General features: G+C 37.1%; 1 protein-coding gene across 5 annotated transcripts in view; it reads left to right on the top strand.

The window, feature by feature from the left end:
• ITGAV (integrin subunit alpha V) overlaps nt 1–19,395 on the top strand; it is a 135,495-nt gene extending 116,100 nt beyond the window's left edge. For all 5 annotated transcript variants that reach the window (XM_089329030.1, XM_089329032.1, XM_002712329.5 and 2 more), the window contains 11 exons: nt 72–219; nt 758–850; nt 4,170–4,249; nt 4,605–4,685; nt 5,453–5,558; nt 6,178–6,336; nt 7,843–7,956; nt 13,951–14,064; nt 14,170–14,277; nt 14,963–15,085; nt 15,358–19,395. In XM_089329030.1, coding sequence (XP_089185156.1) covers nt 72–219; nt 758–850; nt 4,170–4,249; nt 4,605–4,685; nt 5,453–5,558; nt 6,178–6,336; nt 7,843–7,956; nt 13,951–14,064; nt 14,170–14,277; nt 14,963–15,085; nt 15,358–15,453 — 1,222 coding nt within the window. In that variant the 3' untranslated portion in view covers nt 15,454–19,395. The remainder of the gene's footprint in view (nt 1–71; nt 220–757; nt 851–4,169; nt 4,250–4,604; nt 4,686–5,452; nt 5,559–6,177; nt 6,337–7,842; nt 7,957–13,950; nt 14,065–14,169; nt 14,278–14,962; nt 15,086–15,357) is intronic.
• The last annotated feature ends 1,620 nt before the right edge of the window (nt 19,396–21,015 follow it).

The following is a 21,015-nucleotide window of genomic DNA, read 5'->3' as shown; positions in this document are numbered from 1 at the left end:
GTTTCTTTGAATTGTCATATGCTCCCTGTATCGTCTTTTTTTTCACCGTCTGGATCTGTATTAACTTGCAGTGATCAAAAGAAGATCTATATTGGGGATGACAACCCTCTGACATTGGTCGTTCAGGCTGAGAATCAAGGGGAAGGTGCATATGAGGCTGAGCTCATCATTTCCATCCCTCCGCAGGCTGACTTCATTGGGGTTGTCCGAAACAGTGAAGTATGCAAGCTTCTCTTTAAACATTAAAATGCACTCATGGGTCTTGTTAACAATAATGAACTACTCCCCTGTTTAGTGAAGCATAAGCTTAGCCATTCTACCTCAGGCTCAATTGCTAGACAATAGTGTGCTGGTTTTACATAATCCCTTTCAAGCCTAATACGTTGTGCAATGCATTGATATGACATTTTTAGAATTGCTAGCTTAGTGTCTGAAAACAAGGTCAGATGGATAAGGTGTCTAAGCCTGTCCATCAAATTCTTTGCCAGAGGCAATATAGTTACATATCTAAGTCCTCTTGGGATCTTTCAGACACACTTTTACATTTCTATGTGGCAGTTGTACCCAATTCTGGCTTCCGTCTTACTCTTGGTTTGCTCAAATAGATGAATTTGCTTCATCGAAAAAAGAAACTTAAATATCCAACCACTTGATATTATGTAAGAACTTTAGTCTGTGTCTTCTGCATTTTATTTATTTACTTTTTTTGGTCATAAATTTATTTGAATTTCACATCCTGTTTCTTTGTCCATCAAAGGCCTTGGCAAGACTTTCCTGTGCATTTAAGACAGAAAACCAAACCCGCCAGGTGGTATGTGATCTTGGTAATCCAATGAAGGCTGGAACCCAAGTAAGACATTTTAATTAAATAAATTTTTCCTCCATAAATAGAATCACATGCTTTTTTTTTTTTTAGGTTTTTCCATAGTGATTTCTTGAATAAACATTTTATAATAATGTCTTCAAATTGGTTTTGATTTAGTAAATAACAGAGTTTAGTAATTAGCAGAATTTTATTTAACTTTAATTAAGATACCAAAACAATAGGTTATGCTATTACACTATTAGGTGACCATCCTTTACAATGCCTTCAGTATGGTAAATAGGCAAGAATGTGGTTTAAGTCAGGGTTGGGGAACCTTTATTCTCCCAAGGTCCATTTGGATATTTATCACATTATTCATGGACTATACAGAATTATCAATTTAAAAACTAGCCTATATATATATAGATTTATTGTATCATTTGAGTCCCACCTGCAGTTGCCTTGACAGGGCCAGACCAAATGATTTTGCAGGCCTTATACATCCACAGGCCAGTTATTTCCCACCATGGGTTTAAACTAAGGTCTCAAGTTATAATTTTGATATTTTATTTTATATATTTTTAAAGATTTATTTATTTATTTTAGAGAGTTACAGAGAGAGAGGCAGAGACAGAGAGAGATTGTCTTTCTGCTGGTTTAGTTCCCAGGTAGCTGCAACTGCCCAGGCTGGACCAGGACAAAGTCAGCAGCTGGGAGCTTCATCTCCCGCAAAGGTGGCAGGGGAACCAACACTCGGGCCATCTGCTGCTGCTTTTCCCAGTCTGTTAGCCAGGAGCTGGATTGAAAGTGGAGTGGCCAGAACATAAACTGGTGTTGATATGGGGTGCTGGCATGGCAGGCAGCGGTTTTACCTGCTGTGCTACGAGCCTGGTCCCATAATTTGGATATTTTAATACATACTTTAGTGGATCCTCAAAAACCACTCTGGTAAATACTAGGACTGATGTTCTTAGATGAGATAGAGTTATCTCCTGAACTTGAAACCCTATGTTGTCCTATACAGGGCCCAAAATAAGGCTTCGTTGGATCGGTTTCCCCCTTACATGGTGGAATAGCAGCACAGGAGCTTGGAAAGAAGCACACCGTGCATCTCTTCCCAACCTTCTAAAAAGTGAATGAAATGTACCTTGTAGAATTCTTAGAATCTAAGAACAAATGCCAGTACATATTATGTTACCATTTCAACAAAATTTATTTAATGGCACACTGATAATTTGAAGATGTGTTAATATGAATATAAATATTCTGTGTCACTTTTGGTGTATTTTTCATTAAAGTCATTATTTCTATATATGTGTTTTCTTAGGAAAGAGGCATTGAACAAAATATCCTGCGTTCTGTTTTTCCACAAGTAGTCAGTTAGCAAGTCAGCTTGCTTTTTAGTCTCACTCCTTGTAGCTTTTTTTGTTGTTATTGTTCACAGCTCCCTCATTATAGATAGTTCCTGTTATTCCAGATGGCCAGCTCTTGGCTTCGTAAAGTCCTCAGGAAGTACCATTTTTAAAAATTCATTTATTTATTTTCATTTCGATTTGAAAGGCAGAGAGACAGAAAGACCACATCAGAGAGAGGCCTTCTTTCTGCTGGTTTATTCCCCAAATGCTCACAATAGTGTGGTTTGGCCAGGCCAAAGCCAGGAGCCCGGATCCTTGAGCCATTACCTTCTGCCTCCCCTGGTGTGTGTTAGCAGGAAGGTGGAATCGGAGCGCACTTAGGACGTTAACTCAGGAACTTCAGTACGGGATGTGGCTGTCCCAAGTGGTGTCCTGATCACTGTGCCCAATACCAGATACCTGCCCTAGAAGTACAAATTTATGTGTCATGTATATGATTCTGCTAGAAGCATGTTTTCTTATACCTTGCAACTTGATTGTTTTCTTTAAAATGTCTCAATTTTCTACCTGTAGGAGTTAGGATATTTGGTGTCTGAGGGTTGTGAAGTGGTGTGAAAAAAAATTCTGGTTCTGGCCACACCAATGCATTCTTCATTTTTAAAAAGATTTTTTTTTTTTTTTACTTATTTGAAAGGTGGGGGGCAGAGAAGAAGAGCGAGAAACCCAGAAAGAAATAACAGGTTTTCAATGCACTGGTTCACTCCCCAAATGGCCTCAACAACTGGGGTTTGTCCAAGCCGTAGCCAGGAGCCTAGAACTCCATCTGGGTTTCCCACATGGGTAGAAAACACTTGGGCCATCTTCTGCTGCTTTTCCAGGTACATTAGCAGGTAGGTGGCTCAGAACCAGAGTAGCCAGGACTCATACTAGTGTCAGCCTCATAGTGGCTTAAACTGCTGTGCACTGCACGCCTGACTCATACCCACGTCAGCCAGAGTCTTACTTTTACCAACTATCCCTTTCTTCTTTTCTTGCCCATGAACACAGTTCTGTTATTAGCTTCCTTTTACCAAATCATTTGTCTCTTTACTGTACTTTGACTGGATCAACAGATATTTTATTGCATTTACTTTCAGAAAGATACTCAATATTATAAGGAGTTAATTATGATTGGTAATTGCATTAAAAAGGCTCCATCACGGATGACAAGTGCTCGGGCCCCTTCCATCCCTGCAGGAGACCAGGACATGGCTTCTGATCCAGCCCTGACTGGCGTGACCATTTGGGGAGGGAACCAGTGGATGGAAAATCTCTCCCTTCTCTCTGTTGTGCTACCTTTCAAATAAATACATACATAAATAAACCTTTTTTTTAAAGGCTCTATTATGGATTGGCCCAGAAATCTTAAAGAGATTCAGTAGAAAATCAGATTTAGTTATCTTTGTTCGGTTTTATTGTTAGCTCAGAAAAACTCTATTTTAGAGGGCCAGCATTGTGACACAGCAGGCTAAGCCACTGCCTGTGATGCTGGCATCCCATATGTTCACCAGCTGGCATTCTGGCTGTTCCACTTCCCGGCCAGCTCCCTGCTAATGCTCCTGGTAAAGCAATGGAAGATGGCCCAAGTGCTTGGGACCCTGCCACCCTTGTGTAAAACCCAGATTAAGCTCCTGGCTTTGGTCTGGCCCAGCTGTGGCTGTTGTGGCCCTTTGGGGATTGAAATGGTGGATGGAAGATTCTCTCTCTCTCTCCCCACCCCCCCCCCATTTTTTTATATATATATATACACACACACACACACACACACACATATATACATATATGTAAAGTTATATATGTATAAACTCTGTCTTTCAAATAAATAATAAAATTTAAAAGAAAAAGGAAAACCGTATTTTAGAGCTATATTTGTTTGACTTGGATTTACAATTTCACTGATTAGACATTGGCTAACATGATTATATACTGCCATTTGTTCTTAAATTATCCTCTTTTCTTCTCCCCTTCAGCTCGTAGCTGGTCTTCGTTTCAGTGTGCACCAGCAATCAGAGATGGATACTTCTGTGAAATTTGATTTACAAATTCAAAGGTATGAGAAGAACTTTATAACAATTTGGAGGAAAATCTTTGTTATAAATATGTACTATGCTTAATGATTATGTAATATATCAATTAAAATTTCAGTGCTTGATTATAGCATTTTAAAAATTTACATTTACATTTACATTATAAGAATAATTTTTCCAGCTTTGAGTTTGCAAGACAAAATTTAAAAATAAGAGAAAAATCATCAGAATTATGTGGAAATGGAAATAATTCTTTTGATTCGTGCTTATTTTTTCTTTACTGTTAATTTGTTCATTTTTACTTTCACTGGGTTTCTGCATTATTTTGATGGAGATTTTGCTCATTTCAGTCCTAAATATGTTTTCTTTCCTTTTCAGCTCCAACCTTTTTGACAAAGTAAGCCCAGTAGTATCCTACAAAGTTGATCTTGCTGTTTTAGCTGCTGTTGAGATAAGAGGGTCAGTATGATCACGAAGTTAAATGTCTCATTCTTGTGATTGCTTTCTAAAAGCAACTTCTAGACCTTAGCCTCTTTTGGAGTAGTTTTACTAAGACAGTAACTTTGATAGCTATTAGGTCTTAAGTGTGTTCCAAAGCTCCAAATGTTTATTTGATATTACTTTGGGAAGGAGTAAGACACGGGAACAAGCATGACATAAGTTTATTAAACCTTCACAAACTTACTTTACTTTTTTTTAAAAAAAGATTTATTTATTTATTGAAAAGGCAGAGAGAGGGAGAGACATAGAGAAAGAGAGAGAGATTGTCCATTTGTTGGTTCACTCTTCAAATGGCTGGGACAACGGGGGCTGGGCCAGGCCCAAGCAAGGAGCCTGGAAGTCTGTATGGGTCTTTCATTTGGGTAGCAAGGACCTGAGCATTTGGGACATATTCAGCTGCCTTTTTTGGCGCAATAATGGGAGGCTGGATTGGAAGTGGAGCAAACAGGACTCAAATCAATGTCACCCATATGGGATACTGGCATTGTAGGCATTGGCTTTAACCTGCACCACAGTGGAGGTCCCACAGATTTACTGTCCAATTCAGCTATTAAAAAGTAAGTTTAGTAAGAACAGTTTTTGTGCATACCTGCATTCACTAATTGTTTCTTTTAAAATATATTTTTATTAGGTCTAATTTTATTCTTTGAATATGTATACTTTTGAAAATGTACTGACAATGCCACTTTGATATTCATGGTAGGTTTTCTTTAATCACTGTTTAGAGTCTCAAGTCCTGATCATATCTTTCTTCCAATTCCAAATTGGGAATACAAAGAGAATCCTGAGACTGAAGAAGACGTTGGTCCAGTTGTTCAGCACATCTATGAGGTTTGCGGCTGTTAGATTTAACTGAACCTAATGAGAGCCAGCAAAGAGAAGAACAGCTAAGCTGATTTTAGAATAATTCCATTTAGTTTTTACATAAACTGTGCACAGCTTTTATATGTATCAGGGATTTCTATTAAAATCTTCCTTATTCACAAGTACATTTTTATTAGAAATAGCTTATGATTTATGGTTTATTTTCTATGTTTTAAAAAGATGTTGTTTAAAACCAGTAAGTTCTTCTCGAATAAAAGAAACAAGGAATTGGGTATTTTCTCATGAACCTATTGCATTGCTAAGTAAAAATTGGATATGCCTTTAACAGGTAATATTTCTTTAGGAAGAACTTTTTTGTTATTGTTCATTAATAACTTTTAAAATATTTTTACATTTGGTTTATATTTTCATTCTGGCATATTCTCATTCATATTAGTCTACTTTAAAAATAACTGTTGAGTTTGATTTCTTTTGCATATTAATGGTCTTGTTGTAATATTAGAACCATACAATGGAAAGTCAAATCTTGTTGATTTGTCATTAGCGTCATTTCTAAATTTGACATGAGAACAATTCTAGAATGGATTTTTTGCCTACATTATTTTCATTTTCTCTTTCTCGTTAGCTGAGAAACAATGGTCCAAGTTCATTCAGCAAGGCAATGCTGAACCTTCAGTGGCCTTATAAATATAACAACAACACTTTGTTGTACATTCTTCATTATGACATTGATGGGCCAATGAACTGTACTTCAGATATGGAGATCAATCCTTTGAGAATTAAGGTAATGTGTTTAAAAACAGCCTTAATCATGCTTTTTTTTTTTTTTTTCTTGTTACTCTCTCAACCTATAAATGAAATGCAGGAAATGAAACAACTATTTTAATGCACAAACAATTCTGCAAAAATATTTTAGTTTGTAACTAATACACTAAGGATTAGATTACTTATTTATTTTAAACATTTATTTTATTCATCTGAAAGAGTTACAGAGCAAGACAGCCAGAGATAGATGTTCCATCCTCTGGTTTACTCCCCAGATGGCCACAATGGCCAGGGTTGGGCCAGGCTGAAGCCAGGAGCCAAGAGCTTCTTCCAGGTCTCCCACATGGGTGGCAGGGGCCCAAGTACTTGGGCCATCTTCTACTACTTTCCCAGGTGCATTATCAGGGAGGTGGATTGAAAGTGGGGCAGCCCGGGGGCCGCGGCACCAGCGCTGTGGTTCACTTGGTTAATCCTCCGCCTGTGGCGCCAGCATCCCATATGGGCGCTGGGTTCTAGTCCCAGTTGCTCCTCTTCCAGGCCAGCTCTCTGCTGTGGCCTGGGAGGGCAGTGGAGGATGGCCCAAGTCCTTGGGCCCTGCACCAGCATGGGAGACCAGGAGGAGGCTCCTGGCTCCTGGCTTTGGATCAGCGCAGTTCCACCTGTGGCGGCCATTAGGGGAGTGAACCACGGAAGGAAGACCTTTCTCTCTGTCTCTCTCTCTCACTGTCTTTGACTCTAGCTGTCAAATAAAAAAAAAAAAAAAAAAAAAGAGAGAGAGAGAGAAAGTGGAGCAGCCAGGACACTAACCAGTGCCCATATGTGACACCGGTATTACAAGCAGTGGCTTAATCCGTTATGCAATAATGCTGGCCCCAGGAATAGATTTTATAACAGATAAGAATCAATTTTGTGAAGTCCTAATGAGATATGCAATTATTGAGTGTTTAGTGAGTCACAGGAGATATTCTTAAGTGGCTCAATTTGACTTTTGCTCCATTGCATTTATCCAGTGTATAATATTGTGTCCTGAGTGTGTGTTGAGTTTCTGTCTTTAGAATCAGATACACAATTTAACTCATGACTCACTTGACCTACGTGACCTACAAAAATGTCATTTTACAAAAATACATATGCTTCTGGATATAGTTGTATCCATCTTAGCACGTATATTTGCATAAGAAGCTATTGGACAATGTGGTCTAAGGAAGGTTAAGAAAACAAAATAAAAATGTACTCATAACTGACACTCATCACAGATGTTCTGTGGTATTACAGACTGTTTCTGTGTTTCATTAGCTTCCCTGATAGCCTCTATCTATGCAAGAAAAAATGGGATGTCTAGGGAAAGCCAACTCTTTTTGTACATATTAAGAACTCTAATCTTATTGGATGCCATGTTTTAAGTGGTGAATTTTCCATCATAGCAAATTTTTACTCATTATTATTTCATTATGAATCTGTGTTCAAGTCAAAATGTTAATGTAAAATGTTTGCTCTTATCATTTCCCACCATTTGTTAATGCAGGTCTCATCTTTGCAAACAACTGAAAAGAATGACTCAGTTGCTGGGCAAGGTGACCGGAGCCATGTCGTCATGAAGCGGGATCTCGCCCTTGGTGAAGGGGATGTTCACACTTTGGTAAGTGCCATTTCAAGTACACTCACTGTAAACATTTTAAAATATGCGATTACAAATAGATGCCAAAGAACATTCAAAAATAACAACAGCTGTGCCTGAAAGAGCTACACACATTTTTACACCTTTCGATCCTCTTTCCTCTGGTCAAATTTTTGCCAAACTTTCCTCAAATGTTCTACCTTTATGGATTGCTAATAAAAATATTTTATGTTCCAACTCATTTTTCTGACTGCATCCCTTTACTGGTTCTCTTTCTTGGCCTTATCCTAATCTTTGAGGCTTTAGGGCAATATTCTTAAAAACCCAGAAGACCTCAACAAAAATATAATAGAAGAGTATTTACCAATATGATTCAATTTTGTTGAGTCAGCCTAGGTAATGACTATAATGTTTTGAAGGTGCTAAATTAAGTTTTTGAAAATTTAACATTTTGGAGTCAGCTCCATGGCTCATGTGGTTAATCCTCCTCCTGCAGCGCCAGTATGGGACTGGGTTCTAGTCCCGGTTGCTCCTCTTCCAGTCCAGCTCTCTGCTGTGGCCTGGGAGTGCAGTGGAGGATGGCCCAAGTGCTTGGGCCCCTGCACCTGCATGGGAGACCAGGAAGAAGCACCTGGCTCCTGGCTTCGGATCGGTGCAGCACCAGTTGTGACGGCCATTTGGGGAGTGACCCAATGAAAGGAAGACCTCTCTGTCTCTCTCTCACTGTCTATAACTCTACCTGTCAAAAAAAAAAAAAAAAGGAAAATTTAACATTTTGCAAGTCAGCCTCTAGTAGAAATCCTGGTATAATGTTCATGTTCAATAGCAAGCACTAGTTATTTCTATGAATGTCAGATTCTATGAATGTCGGATTCTATGAATGCCAGATCCAACTGCGTACAAGAACTTCTCTTAATTATCTAATGGGAATCTCAAACTTACTCTAAAATTATAACCTTGAATTTTCTCAATGCTATTCCTTCCACTGTGGTCCACATTTTAGTAAATATTCATTCCATTCTCTGTCTAAACTCTATGCATCATGCTTCATTCCTCTGTATCCCTCAAACCTCACATCCTGCTTTTCATCAAATCCTATCAGCATCTGCTTTCAAAATACCCAGAATCAGGCTTCTTGTATGTTCTATGTAGCACTGCCGCAGCCTAACCCAGTCCAACCTTCCTCTCTGATTTGGACTATTGCTAAACTCCTAGTTGGTCTCCCTCATAGGTGCAGGGGCCCAAGCACTTGAGCCATCTTCTACTGCTTTCCCAGGCCATCTGCAGAGAGCTGGATCAGAAGTGGAGCTGCCAGAACTCAAACTGTCGCCCATATGGGATGCCAGAGCCACAGGTGGAGGCTTAACCTACTGTGCCACAGCACTGGCCCCAATAAGTAAATCTTTAAGAAATGAATAGATGAAGGAGTACTTCCATGACTATCCTATGAAATAGAAGATGCCTTCTACATCTACCCTGCTTTTGGTCCTGCACCCTCTATCCCTCTATCTTCCTACAGAATTGTGTTTTTAAAAAATTGAGAAGAAACTTATATAAGATAAAATCCATCTCAACCACTTCAATTAATTAAATTACATAATTAAATTAATAATTATGATTAATTAGATTAATTAATTAAAATATATAATTCACTGGTTCTTAATCTGTTCACAACATTGCACAGCAATAACCATCATAATTCTAAAACATTTTTGTCACTTTCAAAAGAAATGCAGTTCTCATTAAGCTGTCATTCACCATTCTCCCCTACTACCAATCCCTGGTAATCCTATATATTCTGAACATCATAACAAATAATATATGTGGCTTTTGGTTATATGGCTTCTTCTACTTGGCATGTTTTCAAGATGTCATCCATGTTGTAGTATATATGAGAGTACTTTAAGAAGTTCATGGGAAAGGCAATTAAAATAATTAGTTTATTTGGGGCAAGAAATTCTGAGTACCATACATTTTTTCCTGTAATATGTATCTTCCATAAAACTTTTGAGGACTCCTTGATTTAGTACTTCATTCATTTTTATGGCTGAATAGTATTCCATTCTGTGGTTATACCACCTTTTGTTTATCCATTCATCAGTTTGAAGGATAGTTGGGTTGTTTCCATTTTGAATGGTAGACAAAGCAGACAAAGGAACATTCATACACAAGTTTTTGTGAGAGCAAATACTTTTCAGTTTTCTTAGGAATACAACTAGGAGTGGAATTGCTGTGTTGTATGGAAATGCTATGTTTAACGTTTTTGGGAATTGCCAAACGATTTTCCAAAGTGGCTGTACCATTTTATACTCTCAGCCAACAATGTATGAGGATTTCAGTTTTTCCACATACTTGTCAACACTTGTTATTGTCTATTTTTGTTCTGTTGCCTTAAAATGTTCATAGTTGTTTTAGTAAATGAAGAAGTAGCTCATTGTGGCTTGGATTCACATTCTTTGCCCATTTTTTAATATATTTTTTTAAACTTTTACTTAATAAATATAAATTTCCAAAGTACAGCTTTTGGATTACAATGGCTTTTCCCCCCCATAACTTCCCTCCCGCTCGCAACCCTCCCATCTCCCGCTCCCTCTCACATTCCATTCACATCAAGATTAATTTTCAATTATCTTTATATACAGAAGATCAGTTTAGTATATATTAAGTAAAAATTTCAACAGTTTGTACCCACACAGAAACACAAAGTGTAAAGTACTGTTTGAGTAATAGTTGTAGCATTAAATCACATTGTACAACACATTAAGGACAGAGATCCTACATGAGGAGTAAGTGCACAGTGACTCCTGTTGTTGACTTAACAATTGACTTGTTTATGGCGTCAGTAATCCTTTGCCCATTTTTAAGTTAGTTTGTTTGCCTTCTTTTGTTGAGTTTTAAAAGATTCTTTTTTGTGGATTCTATCCTTATCATATGTATTTTCTCTAATTCTGTGTGAGTTATCTTTTCATTTTCTTGATAGTATCCTTGGTGCACAAAAATTTTTAAATTGGAAGTCCAATTTGACTTCTTTTATGTTTGTACTTGTATTGTCATATTTTAAAAAATATTCCCCAAATCAAGGTCATGAATATTTATGACAAAGTTTTCTAGTTTTCTGAAGTTTTATACTAGTATTTCTTAAGTTTCCGCCTTTGATTCATTTTGAATTAATTTTTCTGTCTGATATAAGATAGGGGTCCAGAACTATTCTTTTACATGTGGCTATCCAGTTGTTGCAGCAGTATTTATCTAAATGGTCTTGATATCATGGTAACTTGTTGGAAACAAATTGATCATATATATATATATATATATATATATAATTGCAATCCTACTGCAGAGCTATAGTAACCAAAACAACTTGGTTTGGTTACTATAGCTCTGCAGTAGGATTGCAATTAGAGAAGTGTGAATCATCTAATATTTTTTCTTTTTTAAAAGATTTATTTATTTATTTGAAAGTCAGAGTTACAGAGAGAGAAGGAGAGGCAGAGAGAGGTTGGTCCTCCACCTGCTAGTTCACTCCTCAATTTGCCACAGTGGCCGGAGCTGCGCTGATCCGAAGCCAGGAGCCAGGAGCTTCCTTCGGGTCTTCCCACATGGGTGCAGGGATCCAAGGACTTGGGCCATCTTCTGCTTTCCTAGGCCATAGCAGAGAGCTAGATTGGAAGTGGAGCAGCCAGGACTTGAACCAGCGTTCATATGGGATGTAGGCACTACAGGTGGCAACTTTACTTGCTACACCACAGTGGCAGCCCCAATATCTTTTTCTTTCTCAAGATTATTTTGGGGGCCAGCGCTGTGGTGCAGCAGGTTAAAGCCCTGGTCTGAACTGCCGGCATCCCATGTGGAGTGCCAGTTCTAGTCCCGGCTGCTCCTCTTCCAACCCAGCTCTCTGCTATGGCCTGGGAAAACAGTAGAAGATGGCCCAAGTCCTTGGGCCTCTGCACTCGCATGGGAGACCCAGAAGAAGCTCCTGGCTCTTGGCTTTGGATCAGTGCAGCTTCATCTGTTGCGGCAATCTGGGGGAGTGAACCAGTGGATGGGGGACCTCTCTCTCGCTCTGCCTATCTTCTCTCTGTGTAACTCTAACTTTCAAATAAATAAATAAATCTTTAAAAAATTATTTTTGCTATTTGGGGTCCCTTGCAATTTCATATGAATTTTAGGATAAACTTGTCAATTTCTGTTGGAATTTTTTTAAAAAATGATTTATTTAGTTAGCTAGTTGAAAGGCTAACACCGGAGAAACTGGTAGGAAAGGAGGGAGAGAGAGAGAAAGAGAGATTTTCCATCCATCCCAAAATGGCCACAACAAACAGGACTGGGACATAAAAAAAGACAGGGGGTAGAACTCCATCCAGGTTTCCCACATGTATGATAAGGGCCCACGCACTTGTGCCATTATCTGCTACCTTTCCAGGTGCATTAGCAGGGGCTAGATCAGAAACAGAACATCTAGGACTCAAACCAACACTTTGGTATGGGATGCTGGCATCACAAATGATGGTTTAACCTGCTGTGTCACAACTCTGGTCCCTCTGTCGGAATTTTGATAGCAATTTTGTTGAGTCTTTATCAGCTTGGGAAGTATAGCCAACTTAGCAATATTACATCTTTCACTCCATGAACATGGGATGTCTTTCTGTTTATTTAGGTCTTCTTTAATTTCTATTACCAACATTTTGTAGCTTTGGGTGTAGTAACCAACACTTGGTTAAATTATTTTACTGTATTTTATTTTTAGCACTGTTTTCACATTTTTCATGGCTGTTTATATCTTGATCTTGAATTCTGCAACTTTTCTGTCCTTGTATATTAGTTCTTCACTAGTTTTAGTGTATATTACATAAAGTTTTCTATATATAAGATTCTTGTCACCTGCAAAGAGATAACTTCAGTTCATTCTTTCTAATCTGGATGGCTTCTTCTTTCTTGATTGATTACATTAGATAGAACCTTCTGGACATTGTTGAATAGAAGTGGCTTGAGTGGGCATTCTTGTCTTATTCCTTGTCTTACAGCAAACATATCAAGTCTTTCACCATTAAATATGATATTAGCTGCGGGCTTTTCAGATGCTTTTTAATGAGTCTGAGAAGCTCAGTTCTATTCCTAGTCATCAACTGGTACAACCATCTATCAGATGTCAATACTGCATGCAAAGTGGTGTATCCAATCCAATATGACCAGCACATGGAAAGTGGTGAATATTTGTTTCTTTTAGTGCCTATCTTCAAGTTACAGATAACAACACTGGATGTGGTAGAGACCCTCAGCATGCCATGTGATTTCTACAGATCTGACATTGAGTAACTATTAAGAATTCAGTCTGTTTTCCTTTTCTTTTCCACAGGGATATTGTGATCTGATTTTCATGTCTTATTGTAATCATGATGCTCTGGGTTTGCCTAAAGAATATTGAATTCTAGTCATAAAAGTGAATCTTTTAATGTTATTGATTTTATCCTCCTGTAACATGACATTAAAATCAATACCTTCAGGGCTGATGTTGTGAGGCAGTCGGTTCAGCTGCCACTTGGGACACGCACATCCTATATCAGAGTGCCCGACTGAATCCCAGCGACTCTGATCCAGTCCTCTGCTAATGCACGTGGGAGGCAGCAGATGATGACTCAGATGCTTGGGTTCCTGCCACCTGCATGGGAGACCTGAATGGAGTTCTGGCTCCTGCCTTTGTCCTAAGCTCTGATTGTTGCAAGCATCTGGGGAGTGAACCAGTGTGTGGAAGAGCTCTATTTCCTTCTGTCTCTCCTATTACTCTATCTTTCAAATACATAAATAAATCTTTAAAAAAAAGGAATATAACAGGCACCCTCATAACAAAAAACATCTGTAAACTCAACCATTAGCCTCTTTATGTATTATTCCTACAAAAGAATCTGGATACTTTATCTTTGGCCTTCACAAAGAGTAAAATAAAATGTCTGATTTTCAGATATTGAAAAGATGGTGAAATGACCATTTCTTATACATAAATATTTGTCTTTTTAGGGTTGTGGCATTGCTCAGTGCTTGAGGATTGTCTGCCAAGTAGGGCGACTAGACAGAGGCAAAAGTGCAATCCTGTATGTCAAGTCTCTACTGTGGACTGAGACCTTTATGAATGTGAGTAGACAGATGCAGCATTTGTCATACTTATCCATTTTTTTTCTCAACAAATTAAGAAAGCTAGACATTTGGGTAACCATCTTGTTGTTATTTCCATTACAGAAGGAAAACCAGAATCATTCATACTCTCTGAAGTCATCTGCTTCATTTAATGTCATAGAGTTTCCATATAAGAATCTTCCAATTGAGGATATCTTCAATTCTACATTGGTAAGTCACTGATTTAGGGAAATGGGATAAATGAATTCAGTTCAAAGGTCTTAGATATTTTTATTTTGTTTTTGAAACTGGCAGTTTGTTTCAATAATATAAAGTTTTGAAGAGTTATTTGGTAGGATGATAACATTACTACTTTACTACTTCACCCCAGAATTATTAAAAGTAGATGCTTTACTCTAGTGTCTTTTCCTATATGAACTTTTATGTATTTATTTATTTTTAGAATGAGAGTACTTCAAAGGTTTTTGGAAAAATAGAATTAAAAGATAATGCACACTGTCTACAGGGGTCTTTGAAATATCCTCATATGCACAAAATTACATTGGGGAAATTCAGAAATTTCCCCTCATAAAATTAGGAAGTTGGAAATTAATTTCAACATCTGGAAGCATTTTGGAGATATTTAAGAATAAAAAATTCAGCACATCATAAACTGGTTTGGATTACTTAAGAAATCATTTCAGATGAGTCAGAAGTTAACCTGTTATTGGTTAACTTTTCTTATTTGTGTTTGTGCATGCCATTGATACCAAACACCACTATCATTAAATTATCCGAACCAAGAAAAGAATATAATGTAAATAATGCTAAAATAAAATATAATAGGCACTCCTATAGCTTGTGATTGAGTCACTAAACCATTATTAGGACTAAAAACCTTTTCTTCCCCCACCAGGTTACCACTAACGTCACCTGGGGCATTCAGCCAGCGCCCATGCCTGTGCCTGTGTGGGTGATCATTTTAGCAGTTCTGGCAGGACTGTTGTTACTGGCTGTTTTGGTGTTTGTCATGTACAGGGTAAGTAATGAATTTTGAAAGAGAGGAAGCCAGGAAGAGAGGGAAAACAGACAAAGGGAAAGGGGGGCTGGAAAGAAGAAGGAATGAACAAGAAGGAAGAAAGGATGACAGGGACTTCCCATGGTGACACTTGGTGGGCATTACCTTTTATTTAAGGGAAGAGACGTTGACTGCCAAACAAATGTTCTTACTTATATGCTAGTCACTAAAAAAGGTACTTTTAGTAATCTACACCTGTGTGACAATAAGATTGGTTTTTCTTCACCTGACAGATGGGCTTTTTTAAGCGAGTCCGGCCACCTCAAGAAGAGCAAGAAAGAGAACAGCTTCAACCTCATGAAAATGGTGAAGGAAACTCAGAAACTTAGCTGCAGTTTTCCAAGTTATGCTTCATCTTAACCATCAGAACATCAGCTTCATTATAGATTTAAATCTTTGTCATCAAGAATGAAATTCCAAAACTTTACTGCTAATGGTCCCCCATGGTCTCCCATGACATGAGAGCAATACAAGTATTTATCATCCTTCTCTTTATAAATCAGTTCAGACATACATTTAACACAATGCACACTGACTTGTGTTTTTAGTTATTTAAATAATAAAATTTCAAGTGGTAGAGTTTTTATTCAATGTACAGAAAATAGTAGTGCCTGAGTTATACTTTATATAAAATAGTACCTCCTACAATCACTGTTTCTGATTTATATGTGGAATTTTCTTGTTTGTTGTTATTTTAAAGCAATGCAAATTTGGACTTTAGCATCCACATCTTTTGTATAGGTACTTAATGTTAATATACATGACACTACAATTCACTTTTCAAGCTACTAAAAACTTTATAACTGAATGAACTTGGATATTAATATCACCTATATAGTGGACTTTAAAAAAAAAAACTCATGTTAACAATTTTTTATCCTGTGACTACAAAGGTACAATATTTTGTTTTAATATGAAAATTAGATACATGCTATTAATTTTTATTTATATTTAATCCACAATCTATTTTATTGCATTTTTGCTTGTACAGTTTATTTTCTATGGCAAATCCTTTAAGCCAGCCTATACTGAAATTAGTTCTGTAGTCAGAAATGCCTCTTTTCTGTAATGGTTTAATTTCACCTAAACATCATGATGCTTAAAATCGTGTGGAGTTATAGTTCATTTCCAAAGTACACTTAGTCCATTGCTTTAGTCTAACAACATTACAAAGCAGAAAGCATTTTGGTTAAAAGCCTTAACATTTGTACTTCTTTGACATAATTGCTTGTTATTATGTTTTTAGATTAGAGCAGAATTTTTCATTGGTATTAATTTATTTTCCTTTCATATGTGTGTTTTTTCTTCTATTTCCAAAATTGATACTGAAAACAGGTCAAGACCAATGAGGAATCTTACAAGTTACAAGAACCTCAATTTCCCAATTCTACTCCATGAGAATGCTTGGAATCAAAATGCATAAGTTAGCTTAATGGTTTAATTCTAAACCCAGCTTTTTTGCTACCTACATGGAAATTACCTTAGGATAAGCAAGATAATGTGTAAAACGAGTCTCAGCTATCAGAATAACTTCTAAAAGATATTTTTATAAGCAGTTCAACTTATTGAAACCTTTGAAGAATTTTTTTAGATTTGTTAATGTAAATCACTTTTCTAAGATTTTTTAATAAAAGCCACATAATGATAATTTTATAGTTTTATATGCCTGTAGGGTAGTGACTCTTCTAATGGAATATATCATTTATTCACAGTTCCTCAGTGCCCGAGGATGACTATCAACTGTACCCATTTTTGTGCAATTACATCATGGTGTACATTAGAAATTGAGGGATTAATAGCTTTTTAACTGCTTTCCTCTTCAGGAAATAGTATTACCCTTAAGTAATGTACTATTTTTATGTGTTTTAAAAATAATTGAGATTTATTTGCCATATCTTATTATATAGTAATTCCATGTACAAGTGGCTGAGTTAATCTTCAAAAATCATGTTCATAAAATAGAAGCACATTTAAGTGAGTTATACAAGTTAGAACATAGACAAATCCCTATATTTAGCTTTAGTGCATTTTAAAATTAATAGTTTTTGGAATATAGACTTAAAAGATCTTAATCATATGTAATAAGTATTTTGATTACCAAGCAATTTAAATCTTTTTAATAAGAAAATATTTTTATCCCAGGGTCAAGTGTTGCCTGTCACCAGTCACTAAGTTGGTCTATAACAACTTTTTATTTGTATGCTTTCTCATTTAACAGCTGCCATTCCTGAAAATGTATGTTAGGTAGACACTCTTTGACACAAGTGTTAGTATTTGCTTTTGCACAATCATTCTATTATAGCCTCTAGTTCAGATTGAAAGCTACTGTAATTAGAAATTAACATAATATTTTAAATTATAAAGTTTAATTTCAAATAACAGCATACATTCTCTTTCAAAGAAATGAAAATCCATATCTATACAAAAATATGGAGAAGTATAGTTTGAAAAAACATTCCTTGAATAAAATGTTGGGATTCTTTTTATCCTAAAGTAGCATGTGAGTGCATCTGATCACATATTTTAAAATAGTCCTATGAAAATTATTTTAATCTTCAAACATTTTAAATACTACTATATTTGTAATTTGTTGAATCAAAATCCATTTTAAGTTTCAGATTCTCATAATCTGACACAGTTTAAATGAGAACTCTAGAGAATGTTAAAAGCATTTGACATTGGTGAGAAATATTGATACTAATATTGATTTCTTATATTGGTGTTTGTTTTAGAATTGCTGTTTGAGAAATATTTGTGTGAGGATCCCTTTTTCCCTTTCTTTCAATTAGCTTTCTCGTGATTATTTATCATTTTACCTTTGATCAAGATCTTAACAATTCTGAAAGGTAAAACAATTAGCCAAAATACTGCCACAATTCTGTTTGGAACTACTAATTCATAGCTAATTATCATTAACACAATATGTATGTTTATGGGAATAATTAAAGAATTAGTAAGAGACTTATAGGGTCCTTTAAGGAGGCTGTGAAGGATTTTTGATAGTGAATCATGACTCTAAGGGAGAGATTTTTGTGGCAAATAAAGAATATAATAGATCAGATGATTTTTATTACGCAAACAGATTTTTTTTTTTTTTTGACAGGCAGAGTGGACAGTGAGAGAGAGAGAGACAGAGAGAAAGGTCTTCCTTTGCCGTTGGTTCACCCTCCAATGGCCGCCGCGGCTGGCGCGCTGCGGCCGGCGCACCGCGCTGATCCGAAGGCAGGAGCCAGGAGCCAGGTGCTTTTCCTGGTCTCCCATGGGGTGCAGGGCCCAAGCACCTGGGCCATCCTCCACTGCACTCCCTGGCCACAGCAGAGTGCAGAGGGCTCGCCTGGAAGAGGGGCAACCGGGACAGAATCCGGCGCCCCGACCGGGACTAGAACCCGGTGTGCTGGCGCCGCTAGGCGGAGGATTAGCCTAGTGAGCCGCGGCGCCGGCCCTACGCAAACAGATTTTGCAAGTGATAGGTACTCCTAAATTTCAGAATGTAGTGATGAACCTGGTGGAGAAGAATAAGCTGTTTTTACAAAAACTTGTGTGTAGCCATTGCAAATCTCAGTGTCACCCTCTTGGTACCTTTGGATAGCTTGTATATTTACAAGTATAATTTAAAAAATACAAAATTTTAAAATTGATTAAAGGTTCTAAAAAGGCTAGTAAATTATTCCTCCATATTTTGGAGCGTATCTCTTTTAACTTGTTAGTTGGCTAATATGAACAATGAACTTTTAATGTACAACATGTATTATGTGCTTATATTTCATTGTAATTTCAAATACATAATGAGCTACTTAAGGAGAGGTACTCAAATTTTGATTTTTGTCGTCATTGTTCTCAAGTGCAATATAACAATGTAACCAAACCTAGATAATTTCAAAGTTCTCATTAGTAAGCCTAATCTAAACAAAAATGTATTAGTATTTTTTAGGCTGTGGATATACAGATGGAATTATTTCCCCTAAATGGTCCATTTTATTTCAAGATGGACATGAATTATTCTTTGCCAGTCTTGAAACAACTTTGAAATATCTTAAGATAACCTGGAAGCTGTGTATATCAAGTTCATTTGCTGCCTAAGTAACATAGAAAATAGTTGTCTTTATTTAGCTTCTCTTGTGATCACCCACATTGGGTGAAACATAAAATGAGTCTGTTTTAAAATCTGTCATTTGCTAACTTGAATTGAGTTAGTGAAAACTGGTACAGTGTTCTGCTAGTTTCCAGTGTGTAACTTGTGACTGTATAATAAACTTGAGCATATGGTGCCACTTTGGTGTATGATGTCCTTTTCTTTGGATGCTACTTTGCTTTTTTACTCACATGAGCCAGCAATAATGCACTAAAAAGATAACTTCAAAAAGGTGATAAACATATTTAAAAGTTAAATTCTTTTTTTTTTAAGATTTATTTATTTGAAGAAAGGAAAAACAGGAAGAGCAAAGGAAGTGTAATGTTAAGATACATAATCAGAGGTGCAAGTGTTGTGGTACAGTGGGTTAAGCTGCTGCTTGGGATACCTGCATCCCATGTTGGAGTGCCTGAAGTCAAGTCCTTCCTCTGTTTTTGATCCAGCTTCCTATTCATATACCTGGGAGGTAGCAGATGTGCTTGGGTCCTTGCCATCCTGGTAGGAGACTTGGCTGGAGTTCCTGACTCCTGGCTTCAGCCTGCTCAGCCCTAGGTGTTGTGGGTATTTGGGGAGTGAAGAGGCAGATTCATTTTCTCTCTCTCTCTCTCTCTCTCTCTCTCTCTCTCTCATGCTCTCTCTCCATTTCTCTGTGTGTATCTTCCTCTCTCTTTTTTTTAAGATTTATTTTTGAAAGAATTACAGAGAGAGAGAGAGAGAGATCTTCCATCCACTCGTTCACTCCCCCAGATGACTACAATGGCTAGTACTGGGCCAGGCTGAAACTAGGAACCAGGAGCTTCCTCTGGGTCTCCCATGTGGGTGACAGGGGTCCAGACACTGGGGCCATCTTCCTCTGCTTTTCCCAGGCATATTAGGAGGGAGCTGGATCAGAAGTGGAGCAGCTAGGACACGAATTAGAGCCCATATGGGATGCTTACTCTGCAAGTGGCAACGTTACACACTATTACACGTCTCCAGTCCCATCTTCCTTTCTTTCACTCTGCCTTCCAAATATGTTTGTGTGTGTGTGTGTGTGTGTGTATCTTCTCAGAAAGTTAAAGTATTTGCCTGTATAAGAATCCTTTGATTTCTAAACAAACTCAGTTATTTCTAAATTTCATTGCCCTGACCTTTGTTATTCAGCAGATTGCCTTAAACTAACTTTTTTTACACATCTGCAGTTTTGCAAAAAGTTCTACTAATCACACATCTTTACTAATATAAGGTGTCAGAAAAATTATTCCTCATAGTTTATTAAAATAAATCTGTAGATAAACTGTTCAAAGAAATCATCTTCCAAGTTTCTGCAGTGGATTGATGAGTTACAGGTGTCCCTTTGAGTAAGACATCTATGGATTGTGTTTCTCCTTAATCTGTCTTATCCAAACAAAGTACTTGTTCTCAAAAGTGATACCATTTCCTGAAAAGCATGCTAGCTTTAGTTTCAAATTCAATTTACAATTGATGTGACATGGAAACCTACCTTTATTCATTGAATTTTGAAATTAGAACCTTTCCATACAACATCTAATGGTTTGCTTTCCACGGAGGAGAGTAACTGACTTTATATGATGAAAAGCAGAGGTAGCTCACTACCAGCCATCAACAATCAAAGTTACTCTAGCATGGCATGGCTTACCATAAGCATACATGGTCTTTTGAGACTTCTTGTGTTTATAACTGGCTTCTTCCCCCGCTGTGAAGGCATACTGTCTTTTGCTATTGCTAAAATGAAAAAACTCTATGCTTGCATAATCTA

The sequence above is a fragment of the Oryctolagus cuniculus genome, chromosome 3 (genome assembly GCF_051225735.1).
Source record: "Oryctolagus cuniculus isolate XC-2025 breed Fujian yellow rabbit chromosome 3, ASM5122573v1, whole genome shotgun sequence".
Classification (NCBI taxonomy): Eukaryota; Metazoa; Chordata; class Mammalia; order Lagomorpha; family Leporidae; genus Oryctolagus; species Oryctolagus cuniculus.
This window is presented reverse-complemented; position numbering and strand designations above follow the sequence as displayed.